Source organism: Haliotis rubra, unplaced genomic scaffold, assembly GCF_003918875.1.
Source record: "Haliotis rubra isolate DU_JTF1 unplaced genomic scaffold, ASM391887v1 Scf419, whole genome shotgun sequence".
Taxonomy (NCBI): Eukaryota; Metazoa; Mollusca; class Gastropoda; order Lepetellida; family Haliotidae; genus Haliotis; species Haliotis rubra.
In genome coordinates this window covers 523279-539153 of record NW_025767101.1, presented here as the reverse complement: position 1 = coordinate 539153, position 15875 = coordinate 523279, and the positions used below count along the sequence as shown (strand labels likewise).

The 15875-nt window shown below is 41.7% G+C and overlaps 1 protein-coding gene across 1 annotated transcript in view; it reads left to right on the top strand.

Annotated features, from left to right (window-relative positions):
- LOC124288495 (aquaporin AQPAn.G-like) overlaps window positions 1-13722 on the top strand; it is a 52865-nt gene extending 39143 nt beyond the window's left edge. Inside the window, exons 3-6 of the mRNA XM_046725013.1 lie at window positions 7941-8151; window positions 8874-8954; window positions 9935-10046; window positions 10695-13722. Coding sequence (XP_046580969.1) covers window positions 7941-8151; window positions 8874-8954; window positions 9935-10046; window positions 10695-10780 — 490 coding nt within the window. The 3' untranslated portion in view covers window positions 10781-13722. The remainder of the gene's footprint in view (window positions 1-7940; window positions 8152-8873; window positions 8955-9934; window positions 10047-10694) is intronic.
- Window positions 13723-15875: the final 2153 nt, after the last annotated feature.

Here is a 15875-nt window from a genome sequence, read left to right as displayed (position 1 = left end):
TGGTTGTGGTGCATGTCTGTCTGTGTGTGCGTGTGTGTGCATATGTGTACGTTGAGTGTGCATGTGTGTACGTTGAGTGTGTATGTGTTTCTCTACGTTGAGTGTCTGTGTCTCTTTGTATTGTGCGTGTGTGAGTATAATGAGTTTGTGTGTGCGGCGAGTGTAGCTTGTGTACAATGTGAGTCTGTGTGTGTGGTGAGTTTGTAATGTGAGTGTGTGTGTGGTGAGTTTGTACTGTGAGTGTGTGTAAGGTGAAAGTAAGTGTACGGAGCATGTATGTATATAGTATGGTGAGTGTGCGTGTGTGTGTGCTCGCGCGCGCGCGCGTGTAATGTTACGTCATGCATTTATTACTGATAGTGTACTTCACATACATAAATGTCATGACAGTTATTGGTGAACCCGGATAAACGGGTTTCAGTGCACACGTGCCTCAAGGCGGATTGTTCAGAACACTGGAGATACTTCAGCCTTATAAACCATTAGATTGGATTACTAGAAGTACCTATATAGAATGTTTGTGGAGAATATGAGAACATGCAATGTCTGGGCATGGTGGTCATCACGGGGTCCCCTTTGGAGAATTACTTTGAAGTAAGACAATTCTTAGAGAAGTGATGAGTAGCAGTGAGCGCGATGGGGCATCTGGGTAGAATTACTGAAATACACGACATTGGAGGCATTGAGCTGGAGAACCGAGGCGTATGTCTTGTTGAGATGAAGATCTGATTGTCTCTGACGGCCATACCTCACCCCGCGGCATCTGACCGCGACCGTGGACCCTGTACTGGTATCACATGAGTGGGTGACCAGCATATAGGAGTTGCTCCTGATTTTGATTAACGCCACATTCAGCCAGCTCAGGTTTAAATTTCGATGACAATAGTCAGTTAGCGAGTCTGGTTTGCACCACTTTTAGCAATATTCCAGCAATATGACGGCAGGGGACACCAGAAATGGGCTTCACACATTGTACCCATGTGGGAATCGAACCCGGGTCTTCAGCGTGACAAACGCTTTAACCACTAGGCTACCCCACCGCCAAGAGTGAGTGAGAGAATTTGGTTTTACGCCGCTTTTAGCAATATTCCAGCAATATGACAGCAGGGGACACCAGAAATGGGCTTCACACATTGTACCTATGTGGGGAATCGAACCCATGTCATCAGCGTGACGAACGTTGTAACCACTAGGCTACCCCACCGCCATGAGAGATATAAATATATTACGTCACGCCCAGGAACAACCACTCTTGATCATCTCAGCGGTCAAAGTGAATAGAAGGATGAAAGCCACATGGGCGGTCGCTAAAATTATATGAAACCACGTGTTCGAAAAGGTTAAACAGCTCCTGTCCCTCCTCGCGAGAAACTGATATTCCCATTTATTCCAGTCAGACCCCAACAGTGAGATGTTACACCCAACCGGAAGTCCAGCGCTTCTGACAGCACTCGTGGCGGTGGACTTATTGTGGTTTTGTTATTCAATACTGTTCAAATGAAGGAAATCAATTACGGAACTATCTTTCCTTTTCTGTATTATTGATGTGGATTTGTTTCCGTTCAAAGCGTTCAATCGATCGGCTAGGCACACCCTCTTCTGCTGATACCTGCTTAAGGTGTATTAGGAATAATGAAACACTTGGTCGGATGATGACAATCGTTTCCGACCTTTTCCGTCGCGACGTTATTGCCAGATACAAAAGTCATTTGCCGCCATGTTTTTTCAGGAATTTCCGGCTCTGACTTGTTGTCCCAGTTCATTTATTTAATCTGACTGAAAAGTCGATAAAAGTGTCACAACTTTTTACATTATTTTGCTAACTTTAGGGAGAATATTTTATCTCTTAACACGCAGTACCTTTCTGAACTGAATACTAATCACTGTGACAACGGCTATAGCAATTGACGGGCGATTTTATCGTCAAATGAACGACACTACATATTATGGAATCCTAAAAGGGACATTGTCGCGTTGTCGCTCTCTCTAAAACAAGCAAAAAGATGCAAAATAAACCAAAGCGCGACAATACGACAACGCGACATTTCGGCCATTTGTCGCATTGTCGCGCTTTGGTTAATTTTGCCTCTTTTTGCTTGTTTTAGAGAGAGCGACAACGCGACAATGTCCCTGTTAGGATTCGATAACATATCAACTAGGAAAGGAACAGTTAGTGAGTGCATGGATACTGCCCAGTCAGAATTAACGTTCATCGATTTTAGTTATTTAACAGAGACGTGTTGCAATGTTTCCCAAAAACATGACGAATGGAGGTGACTCATTAACCGGTTAATCTTGCAGCTTCTGTCTCTAATATTTGCATCACTGACCACATTGATTCAATCCGCCCAAATGCCAAGTGCAATATGCACAGTAATCTAAAACTTACCATAATCATATTGACATTAAGTAAGAAAATACCTCAGCTGAACAATCTAGAAAATGAATTATATTACACTCTTAAATGCAGATCCAGATTAGGTAACAGATCGAAGGGCTTGTTGTACCTCTTCAGACACTAATCGCTATCTCATTGGCCATTTTATAGCATCCAATTAAAACAGTAAAATGCACAATACGAAAAGGTCACTTTGAAACTAAATATGACGGCGTCTTGTCACGATCGATTCATTTCATGATCACGCTTAAAGATATAGATGGATAATGAATTTGTCTTGTGCATATTACACGAACAAATTTCAAACTGATACACTTAATAAAAGGTATTGATTACACAAGTTGTTTGGATCGTTGTGGGTATAGGTACTGCGGAATGTAGGCCAGTCAGCTTCTTGTACAATCAAGTGTACCTAGCTATGCAATGTATGCACTGTTTATTTTGACGAATATCACGTAATCCGAATCGCGTGTGCAAAATAGCAGGTATGTTAATAGCCGTAATCCCCAACAATTTCTGTTTCAGCACTGTTAGTATTGCCACGCTCAGGTACACATGAGTGTAGGCGGTAGCCTGTGGTACATACTGGCTACCAGTCAACGACATCGCGTTCAAGTCTCAATAGCAGATCCCGTGTTGACTTCTGGTCCCAAATCCACCTATGGTTATCATGGGGACCATGAAGTTATCGCTGTGCGGGTTGGCCTCTCTTAGGTGTATCAGGATCCGATGATCTTGGATTCGAAATCCTATGATACTTAATTTATGAGCACCATTCTAGTGCATGTGTGATTCATCGACGTGATACAGGCCTAAGTCCCGATCGCTTTGTAGTCTATTGGACTTGAAAGCTTACGTAACAAACTATTTCTAAACTTTTGTTTAGATCGGCGTGGGGACTTACACACTCTTCACTGGTGGGTCAACGATTCATTACCGTGTTGTGGATGAGTGAGTGAAGTTTTACGCCGCTTTCAGCTATATTCCAGCAATATCACGGCGAAGACACCATATATGGGTTTCACATGTTGTTACCTTGTGGTTTGGTCGGTTGGTTGGTTGTTTAATGTCGCACTCAGAAATATTCAAGCTACATGGCGGTGGTCTGTAAATAATCGAGTCTGGACCAGACAATCCAGTGATCAACGACAAGAGCATCGATGCACGCAATTTACCGTGTGGGGTACACTTCGGCATGTTGAGGGAACGTTACCTGGTGAGAGATGGATAGAGGTATATAACATGGGCCCCAAACAATGGGGTTTTACGCCCTTGTGGAACCAACATTCAACACAAATAATAGAGGGAGTTAAAGGTAAAATCGTGATAAATTTTATCAATCGATCCCTGAATATCAACTATGACACCAGGTGCATTTTTTTTATCCCAATTAGCCTACAATGTTTTTATATGATATGGGTTAAAGGCGAATTGAGATGGGCGCGAATACAGACTAAACCATCGTGCTCTGTCACACAGGTAACAGCTGCCACCCACCCAATTAGCATAAATAGTGTTCAGGTAATCTGTCTGACACCCCACAGCAATACCCCGTCATGCTACGACGGTATGTAAACAAACCAACCATGCGCTCTCACGCAGCACTCTTCGTTTCGGACATAAGTACAGTTTTACAATGACCCTCATTAGCAAGGGAAAACGTACCTGCCCTCAAGGTTGCTAATCAATTAGCCCTGCCTGAGACAGGAGATTGTTTTCTCCCGCTGTATCCGGGCGGGATGCTAGCATTAATCAGCGGGTTGAGGTAGGTAAGCATCCACAGACCGAGACGTCTTTATCTCACAGTACTGTCTGCGGACGTAGGTGCTCGTTATAGATTGTCATTAGCTACACACAGACCAGGTAATCACAGGGAACAACAAAGTGTGGAGCTGATAGATTTTTATCAGCCCGTAAGAGTGACGGACTATGGGTTTACGCAGCATGTAGCAATGCTCCAGGAATTTCACGGGCGTCACATTTGGCATCCGTACGGGTAACCTGACCCTGGTCTCGGCATGACGGGGAATGCTTTAACCAGTACTTATAGGGGCCGAGTAGCTCCATTATTTTTCAGGAATGGAGAGTTACTCGGACATTACCCTCTACGGGTCCCCCTTTACACAAGTCGACTATGCGGTTGGTTGTTGTTTAACGCCGCAATATTCCGGCAATATGGTGCCGGTCAGTAAATAATCGAGTCTGGACCAGACAATCCAGTGATTTACAGCATGAGCATCGATCATATCATCTGATACCGTTAGTCGCCTCTTACGTCAATCATTGGTTACTGAAGACCAACTCTAACACGGATCGGGTATTCGCCTCTGTCAATAACTGTCAATACCAGTACGCACTAGTTCCGATACATGTGTACTCTGATCAACAACATCACGTCCAGCGACTTATGATATATCACCTACGTAACCACGCAACACAAGGAGTAATACCTGTCACGATAACACTGTTTTCTACACATGCAGTAGGTAGTTCTAGACATGGGGAGTCGGTCAGTAAATAATCTGACTAGACAATCCAGTGATCAACAGCATGAGCATCGATCTACACAAATGGGATACGATGGAATGTGTCAACCCAGTCCACCCGATCCCGTTAGTCGCCTCTTACAAGCATGGGTTACTGAAGATCAATTCTAACCCGGATCTTCACGGGTTCAGAGATATTTAACATCATGTGGCATCTTTGTCGAAGGTGCCGACTATCCATCCGTGTCAGCAGCCGCTGCATCGTTGGGTCGATTCTGACAAAGCCATGCTTACTCTTGCACATGGCATACGTGACATTCTTCCTCCACGATGCTACTGAAATACCATGCAGCGGTAACGACAACTCACCTAATTTCTCTTGGACGGTTACAGTTTATAGTTAACGTTAAAGCACTTTATTTGTTTCACCATCTAGTCATTTATGAAAGACCTATCATCAGGAAGTTTGTTGGGAGTTAGACGTAACTTGTTCTTTAGAATGTTTTCGAGTTGATATCGATATAAATTATCAAAAAATAATTAAAGAACCACTAAACTTTGTTTTTTGTTACTCTTTTAACCATTACATATGAAAGTTTTGTGGTTAGTCTTATGCGGAACACCAAATTTATTCTTTAAAAACTTGTGGTTAATTAATACCGAGCGATTAAAAGTGGCCAAAAAAGTCGCCTGCTTCTCTCTCGCCCGCCAACGAAACCACAGACAGGTTACGTAACTCTGTCGCCAGAGCACTGCAGTGACGTCATATGAGGAACGATTTTCAGTTAGTTGTAAAGAAAGTGTGTAGCATGCTCATCATTTTGATGATTTCTCGACATCAACGACGACATGTCGAATCGTTGCTTTGTCGTCAATTGCTCCTAGGGGTCGGGCGATGGTGTCACCATGCACAGATTTCCACAGGACCCCGCAGTTCGTGCTAAATGGGTTATGTTTGTGAGTGCGAAGCGAGCGTTGTGGAAGCCTGAAACGATATCTTACTTGTGTTCAGATCGCTTCACGGAAGTTAAAGAATCAAAACTACTTACTAGTTGTAGTAAAATATGTATATGATTGATGACCATAAAGATTTTCCATGACACAACTTGTAACATAACGATTTCTTCCTCGGAAGTGAGGTTGTGGTCGAAGTAACAATAATATTGTAAGTAGTATTATATTGACACCCACCTCGCTGCCAGGAGAGAAATGTTATAGGCTATGTCATGCAAAATCCTATTGGCCATCAATAAAATAAATATTTTACTACCAGTAGAAAGTAGTTTTGATTTTGTAACTCGGTGAAAACAAATCTAAATAGCATTTATCCTCAGACTGGCGGATGTTCCCGACAGGGCGCCGCCATTTTTGAAAATCGTAAAGTCTGTTAGAATTAAAGAGATTATAGTTTGTTTTCATCAAGTTAGAAAATCAAAACTACTTTCTACTCGTAGTTAAATATGTATTGGAATCATAACCAAACGGATTTTGCATGACACAACTTATAACATAACGATTTCTTCCACGGAAGCGAGGTGGGGGTCGAAGTTACAATACTGCGCGATAAATTTCTTGCTACATTCACATGGTTAATGTCCACTCACCAGTATGTAGATACTAGTCAATGTGCGTCTTTATATTTGGTCTTATAATCCTAATTAGTTTGTGATCATACTTGTATGCATTTTGAAACTAAATATAAAGCAGACGATCTGCTGATACTTATAGTGAATTTATAACAGAACTGTAATAGCTAGACATTTTATAGTTTGCCAATGTGAATCATAATTCGCACACACACCCTAGTGTATGTTGTCTGTCTCATTACACTTCACGGCGAAAATCACATACATACAAAATATATTTTTTATGAATATGTTCAGGAATGTCTATCAATGATACCCACTGATAATGGTTGTGCCCACATAGCTTGAAAAACAAAGTGATTAATGTCTTAAAGGTTAAACAGTTATATATCTAAAATATTAAAATCTGAAAAGGTTATAAAAACATGGATTTTCGACATTGGGTCTTATATAGTTGGCGATAGAGTACGGTAGGCTTAACGCCGAAGTGAGCATTATTAAACTTGTAGTAGTAGTAGTAGTAGTAGTATATTTTTTTATTAAAGTTAGTACATTTCACAGACAATACATTATACAACAGTAAGAAGCGTGCGCCTAGCCACAAACAGGCTTATGAGACACTAGAAACATATATACGATAAATTAATATAAGATGTACATATATCATGCTAAAATATTTTGCAATTCTTTTCTTTCATAAGAAATAAACTTGTCGGTATCATTTACGTTATAAAATAGACTGTCGTACAAAAGAAAGTACACACCTGGTGTTTGGGGATTATTTGAAAAGTGTTGTGATTTTGACTGGTAACTTCGTAATTGGGCACGATATCTGTGGTGTTTTGGCAACATATTAGGAAAGTCTGTGACTTATATATCACTGTTAAAACTCTTTTCAAAACATTTGCGTCGCTCTTTGGAAAGAAATCCCAAAGCACCAGGTGTGTACTTTCTTTTGTACTTCAGTTTAGATGGTTACATTTAAAGTCAGCTTCAAATAGGATCAAACGTAAATCCTCATTAAAGGTTACATTTCATTAAAAATTGCAGTTGTGACAGTATGTTACCTGATGTGTGAAGTGCACGTGAGTCAAGTACGTTGGTGAAACCAGGCAGTACGGGTGTGGTGTTCACAAACCTAGGAACTTCATCAGAGCGATTTTGGATTCGAACCCACGATCGTAGTTTTCTTGCATGCCTAACGAAGAACACAACTACCCAATAACGGCTTCAGAATTTGGGCCATCCTAAAAAAGGCAACTATTTTAGAATAAGCACGTGTTTCCAGCAATGGTCCAACAATAGCACCGCGGAAGACCCAGAGAAGTGACTCTGTACACTGAACCCATGTTTTCGAGCGAACCTGATATCAGCAAACGGTGTAACCACTAGCTAGGCTACCAAAACGTATGTTGAAGAATGGATATAATTATCGTAACTTGGCTAATGTTCTGTCATACTTTGTTTCAGAGTTACGCCCTCGGCTTTCCACGGGAACCTGGCCGTCACAAACATCAACAGCGCCCTTGGGGTCACCCAGGCCCAGGGCTTCGGGGTGGAGTTGCTCCTGACCTTCACCCTCGTTTTTGTCATCTACGGCACCGTTGACGGCAATAGACCCAACTTCGGCAGCGCCTCACTCGCTATTGGTCTAACAGTTGCTTTGGGTCACTTCTCTGCGGTGAGGACAGTGATTGTCGCGTAACCTTACGTCCAGGTGTTAGATGGGATTACCAATTAAATGCGCTTTTCAGACACTCGGGACAGACAAATTGGGATTTGATAAGTTTAAATTTCTTTAATTCAGAAGCATTTTAACATTTTGTTTACACAGTGCACTATATGCAATACCGTTAACTAAGCATAAATGGATATTCCTCTTAAATGGTACTGTTAGTTAAATAAACATCTCTACAAATGTTTTGTAATTCCATTAGGGCATTTTACCGATATTTGCTGCCCACCTGAGCCCCGTTTCACAAAGCTCTCGTAAGCCTAAGACGTAACATTTCTCGTAGCATTCGTACCTTCTATGTTACAGTATAGGGAGAAAAGTTACGAGATCTTAGGTTAACGAGAGCTTTGTGAAACGGGGCCTTGGGCGGAATATCGGGCTCTGACTATTTCTTCATAATTCCCTTCAGGTGTCGTTAGCATAGTCATTGTGTAGATTGATGCTTATAGTGTCACTCACTGGATTGTCAGGTCCAGAGTGTCGATTGTTTACAGACCGTGGTCAAATACCTGGGTGAACAAACAAACAAAACAATGTATGAATGTTAATCAAAGGCTGCAGCGACTCAAGTACCATCCCATAGTTTCAGTTGGTTTAGGCAACTTCAGTGACTGTACTAGATATGTGAAGGTAGTCACATGTGTTACAACTCACTCACTCTACTTCAGATCTCCTACACTGGGGCCAGTATGAACCCTGCCAGGTCTCTCGGGTCAGCTGTCGCCTCAAACTCCTATGCAAACCTGTGGGTGAGTTCCTTTACGGTTGAAACGTCGTGGATATCTATTTGTAGATCATCGTAAATAATGATAGAATCAACTTATATGGTTTGATTGCATGATGAAAGCAACACGTTTTTGGAACTGAAATGATGAAGGGTAGCGCCACGACTTTGCATCGGGCCCATCCCGTGATGAAGAACAAAGCCCCTTGATGAGGATGTTGCATCTTTCTTTGAAACGGACTGGCCTAATGTTGATATCCGCTTTGATTTTCATTGCTTAGCACCCTTTGTGTTTACATGAAGAAGTAACTGAACGTTCCATGTGCATCGGCAACATCTCGAGCTTTCATGATTTGTCGTGCATGCTGGCTGTTAAACAATGGCTGTATTGCCTAGTTTCATGTTACACCTAAATTGCTCGAGGTGAAAACGTGAGATCTGTAATTACCGAAAGTTAACATCTCATTTACAACAAACCTTGTCAATGACTGGGTAATAAGAATAGTCAGCTGTGTACAACTTAACATTTACTAAGGATCGAATCTGGATAATATCTTAAAACTCCCGGTACATGGTGATTTGGTAACCCACAAAGGACCTCAATTTCACCGTGAATGGACAGTAGCAAGCAGTCGTGGGCACGATCTCCATGAGGTGATTGAAATGGGTTTCAATGGGGCCCACAGCAGCAGGAAGACCCAGAAGCTGTTAGACGTTTAAGAGGGGTCAATAATGCCACTTGTCACGGAAAGAGACTGACGTTTTTGGACTGTGGGGCCAACAATAGCTGGTGAACACGGAAGAGACAGGGTTTCAGTTAGTTGGGTCAAGTGGACACGGGGTTTTGTCCGAGGGAGAGATCAAAGGGCTGCGAACCAATTGTGGTTGAATCTTGACCTGTTCTGTTTCTACATCATTATTCAGTACTTAATTTGAATGAACTGACACGATGCACTAAACATGTTATCATGACTTTGAATAAGACATTATTGATATCTGATACAGATTTACTGGGTCGGACCAATCGCTGGAGGAGTGCTAGCAGCCGTGCTCTACAAATGGGTCTTTGATCCCTACAGAGGTGTACCCACCATGGATGAAAGCGCGCAGACTTTGTGTAAGTAGAACGATACTATATAGTTCTTCTTTTTGTATCTACCACTCCGTATGTACACAGACTGCAGTCCGAACTTCGAGATAACCGGAACGTCGATATAAGACTTTAATATGGAATCACCGGCACCAAAAGGCAACATCGCCTTAAACGACCCGTTCAGATTGTTGTGGTCGTGCTGGTTACAGTCAGCGGCCAATAGTGGTCTGCCAGTCGGTGGGGTAACGCAGTGGATAAAGTGTCAGCTCGTCACGATATTGCTGGAAGACCGGGTTCGATTCCTCACTTACACATGGGGGTACAACGTCGTGAAGCCCATTTCTGGGTACAACGTGTGAAGCCCATTTCTGGTGTCCCCCGCCGTGATATTGCTGGAAAATTGCTAAAAGCGACGTTAAAGTACATTCACTCACTCACTCATTAGTGGTCTGCGGCGTTCGCAACTATTCCGAACCAAGCACATTTTTGGCCAAGTACCCTCACCTGAAACTAGTCCATATACATAAACAATAGAGAATTCTAAATGACGCCGATGGTCAATTGCATGCTAAAAGAATGAGACACGTCGGGCACGGACGTATATTTATCTTATATTTTAGTGTATGTACGTATACCATTTTGAAATTAATTCAAGATATTTTCGGTCAACAGTGCAAGACGAATCCTTTGTGGCAATACCACGTGACTACTTCAAAGAAGGCAAGAAGGAGAACATGAACGCCTCCTCCAACCTGTGATGTCATCAACTGCCTGTCACGTGATGTCAATATTTGCCTGCTGACGGACATGCCTCGGGGCGTGGTCTGAGAGATGACCTGAGACTGACATTTCTTCGATTCCAAAGAAGAGCTTCTGTTTGGTTCTCTTCATGCTGAACATAACACCAACTTTTACCAAATTCCTCACTGCAGGGATGCTTGGCATCACATGTATATAGAAACACCAGAAGTGCTCAAACCCGATGATTGGTTTACAATTTCTTGGTTATTTCACATTTTCAACATTATACTTTATTGGGGTATCAATGTTCGAGTTATATTTGAAAAGTTATCGGTTTTTTAAGTTCATAAAAAGTAAGAAATGAAACCGGAACAAATATTTCTTGAAACCGTGATCACAAACAAACGGGTTTATTGGATTCAGTTGGTAGCACCCACCATATGCAGTAAAAGTAAATATATATATTTGTATGTATGTAAATTGTAACTTCAGAGTAAATGTTGACTTTTATGAAAGAATACATTGCTCGAAACCTATTTCGTAATATCATTTGTCACTCGTACCTTGCCATTGTATTCAAGGAAAAATTGTAAAATGTTAATATCTTGATGTGTTGTAATTGTAAAGGAGAATGATTCGTACAGATTGATACAAAGTATCACTGTAAAGTATTTATGTTGTATCATATGAAGGTGATATTAATGTTGGAACTTTATTGCAAAACACCATGGCTTGTAACGCACATAACTAGCATCAGTATATTATCACTGTCTGGGTCTTATCAGTATGTATAGTGCTGAGACATCAGTAAAGTACAGACCTTAGTACTTTTGTTGAGTCCCATCCGGGATTCAAACCCGCACTCTCAGAGTCAGGCACCAAACTTCAAAACCCGCGGTGGCTAAGTGGGTTCGCTGTGTTTGTGTGCCGATTTGCTGCCGTATTCTGAGAGTGTGGGTTCGAATCCCGGATGGGACATAACTTAACCCAAGTACGAGCATCCGTACTTGACTGAGAAAGTGTATTCCCATATCCTACATTTGACCACGTTCTAAATGGCATTGTGTCTTCATGCCGAGACCATGGCGGTGAAACAAACACCTTGATGCTATTGTGTCTGTTACAAGCCCTGTGTTTGCAAATAAACCTCTCTACCTGTATGCTCTGTTATATGACAATTGTTCTTCTTGTTATTGTTATTATGTTGATTGTTCACCTGAATATGTTCAAAGACACCTCTTGTGGGTTGCTTGAGCAATAAATATGACGATGTTGATGATATTGGTATCGGAGGTTTGACTGATTTCGGAAGACAACATATAAGAAGTAAGGTAATTTACGGAGTGTATCTATTATAGATTATAGCAGAAATGAAAGGAGAAATACAGATTTGTATTAGTCAAACTGTCAAACACCAGTGTGTGGAAGTTGAGGGGATTTACGTAAATACTGGAGTTATCCAATGTTCGACAGTAGCGGGCGCGGTGGGGTAGCCTAGTGGTTAAAGCGTCGGCTCGTCACGTCGAAGACCCGGGTCCGATTCCCCACATGGGCACAATGCGTTAAGCCCATTTCTGGTGTCCCCCGCCGTGATATTGCTGGAATATTGCTAAAAGCGGCGTAAAACTAAACTCAGTCAGTCAGTCGACAGAAGCGAAAAGCCATGAACAAAGAAAGCATACGAAGGGACCAAGCTTTACTTCGAGACAACCTGCAAACTCGACTAATCAAAGTTCGATACAACAGTGTTTAACTGTATTTCAGTCTGTCAGTCTGGGATGTGGGTTTAAACCAAGATCATCTCTGTGTTTGGAGAAAGACGGAATGATATGTAACGTTTGTTATGTTTGTAAACGTATATCATGTTCCTCATATCAACAACTCATTGAAATAGAAACTTCATAAAAGGTATAACATACCACTGAATTAAAATATCTTAATTACAGATATTTTTCTGCATAGAAAAGTCATTTGGTTGTGTATAAATTTGGATAGATAATAATTATATCCTTTTTTTTACCTTTTATACACTTTTGTATTTTACAAATATTTTATTCCCGTTTTAATTCAAATGGTGTGATGTTTCTGTGTTTTGTCAGTTAGCCCAACTGATTTAAGCTGCACTGCTTGACGAGTATTGCACATCCCCTTTGATATTATTCTGTTCTTACTTGACTGTTCACTGGATGTAGACCTTCCTACTGTTTGGCTTTAACACACAAACTTAGGTAGCCTAAGAGACTGTTAAGTACCTGAGACCAATACTCAGCTTCTGTGGAGGCAGATCTGGCGTTATTGTACCCATACTGACATTGGTCGATGGTCATACTGTCACCCGTTTAAGGTGCTGGAAAGAACGTCTCCGCCACTTGCTGGAGAGTTGTATTTCTTATCTGTGTCAGGATCTGCTGAGCTTGTGTCGGAGCTCCTAGATGATAGAGCTACCTGAAATGGTAGGGTCCTCCGAATTGGTAAACGTGAGACTAACTGTACTTCGGGCTTCCCTCCCACATAAAGCTTACGCCCTTTGCGATACAACTGAAATATTGTTCAAGCATCGTTCAAGTTGTCAATCAAAAGTTGCGATTAAAACCACCTCGAAAATAAGGCAAAAATTATACTAAAAGTGACCCAAACACCATTTCTCTTGAAGACATCATCAACGGTGCCTGCAGTATAGTTACACCAGGCAAATATGCTAGTAACCTTGGTTTCAGCGTCCGTGGACTAAACAACTGGTTGTCCTATCTCTGGATTAACATTATCTTTCATCATCTGTGTTAGAAAACGTTCTTTGCCATAATGGGCAACGAACATTGTCAATTTACAGTGTGGAGGAAGCACTAAAAGCATCTTCAGTTACCATGGCAACACATCATAATTCCAAATATGTTCACGTTCAACGATGTACAATGTAAATTATATATCGAGCAATAAAATAAATGTATATTTTCTACAATGCAGGTGTTGTTTAATGTTACGAGACCTGCAGAGGAGAGACAAAGTTGGCAAATGTTACGTATCCCAACGCCACGGGTTGTCGTCATCTGTAATTATCAATAAACCGGTCTCTATCACGATGATAGTGACCGAGTATGGTTTCGTTGACATAACCCACTTACTAAGGTCAATGCAGTCAACAGTTCACCACAAAATACAACATGTATTTATTTTCAATCCTATTACAAGTACCGTTCTTTTATCTGTTGTTTAAGTAATTCTAAAAAAAGGGGCATATGTCGCAAACTGACAGAAAATCGATCGTTTCAATCAGTGGTCTCAACGGGAATAACACTTCATTATTTATTTTCCAAGAATAAATATACGTCTCAGAAATACGGAATCTTCCTCCTCAAAAACTTGCTATTTAATCGTGTCATGAGATCAGAGTGCCGATGGGATAACCCAGTGGTTAAAGCGTCCGCTCGACACGCCGAAGATCCGGGTTCGATTCCCCACATGGGTACAATGTGTGAAGCCCATTTCTGGTGTCCCCCGCCGTGATATAGCTGGAATATTGATTAAAGCGGCGTAAAACTAAACTCAATCACTCTACTCAGAACCAATCTTACTTGGTGGTGCATACAGCGGATTCAAAGACACACATGAATCAATCACACGGTCGCATTGTCGCGCTTTGAAAACTAGTTTTGCCCTTTACCAATGTGCAACAATGAAACTAAACAACACCAAGATCAAAATATGTGGTACTGTCGCATTGATATGGTGGCTGATTAGGGCCATCGCTTTCTCGCCTTAAAATTCGGAGTCGAGAAAGCATTATCACGAGACGCGAAAGCGATAACACGAGACGAGAAAGCGATAACGCGAGACGAGAAAGCGATAACGCGAGACGAGAAAGCGATAGCACGAGACGAGAAAGCTATATCATTGTGCGAGAAAGCGGTAGAGCGAGAAAGCGATATTACCCACAATTCAGTGCTGTCTGCGCATGACCGCAGTCGCCATTCGCAATGATATCGCTTTCTCGTCTTGAGTTATCGCTTTCTCGTCTCGAGCTATCAGTTTCTCGACTCGTGCTATCGCTTTCTCGTCTCGTGTTATCGCTTTCTCGCCTCCGAATTTTAAGGCGAGAAAGCGATGGCCCTAATCAGCCACCATACATTGACGCCCCATCTAAAATGTTTCGAATGTGTGACAAAGCGACAATGTCCTTACTTTTCTCGTTGTCACCACCGACGAGTGACCTATTTGCTTGCAGAGTTGCGTCCCTTGGGTTGCCTGCCTCAATGGTAGGGTCGAATAATCAATTGGATTCTGACGCTTCTTTTGTGAAAACCACACCAGAACCGCTCCATAACAGCAGCAGTAAACATGGGGAATAGATTAAACTATAAAACAAAACAATAAAAAAAGAAACTCATTCGAGATGGTTCGCCATTTCAACTGACTCTGGCTCATCTTTCATTCATTATGAATTGTGATATTTGTGAAAAATCCTGAAAGGTCGGATGAAATTGATATTCCAAATCTCTGTCATCACATCGTTCTTGCAACTGTGAACCATTCTGGGATAACTATATGAATGGCTAATAAGCTGTAATAGCATTTGTTCTTAGTTAGAAATTCAGTCAAAACATTATATAAGTGGAGTAGTTGACATTACGCTGTTATATATGGTGGTTGATCAGGGCCATCGCTTTGACTCGCGTTATCGCTTTCTCGTCTCGCGTTATCGCTTTCTCGTCGCGCGTTATCGCTTTCTCGTCTCGTGCTATCGCTTTCTCGTCTCGCGCTATCGCTTTCTCGTCTCGCGCTATCGGTTTCTCGTCTCGTGCTATCGCTTTCGCTTTCTCGCCTCCGAATTTTAAGGCGAGAAAGCGATGGCCCTAATCAGCTACCATAGTTATATGGTTAATTTCTGTCGTGAAGAAGATCAGACTGTAAAGGTTAAGCTGAAGATATGGACAATTTATGTGCATTTATTTTCTGAGAGTTTATTTGAACATAAGACACAAATGTGGACCAATTATCCAAGGCGTCGCAAGCGTGTTACATTTCTTAGAAGTGCCAGAAACGTGTGTCTTTGAATTCCGGTTCTCGCTGATTAGTTTTGTCACTGGTATGTCCTAGTTCGTGGGTGAGTGAGTG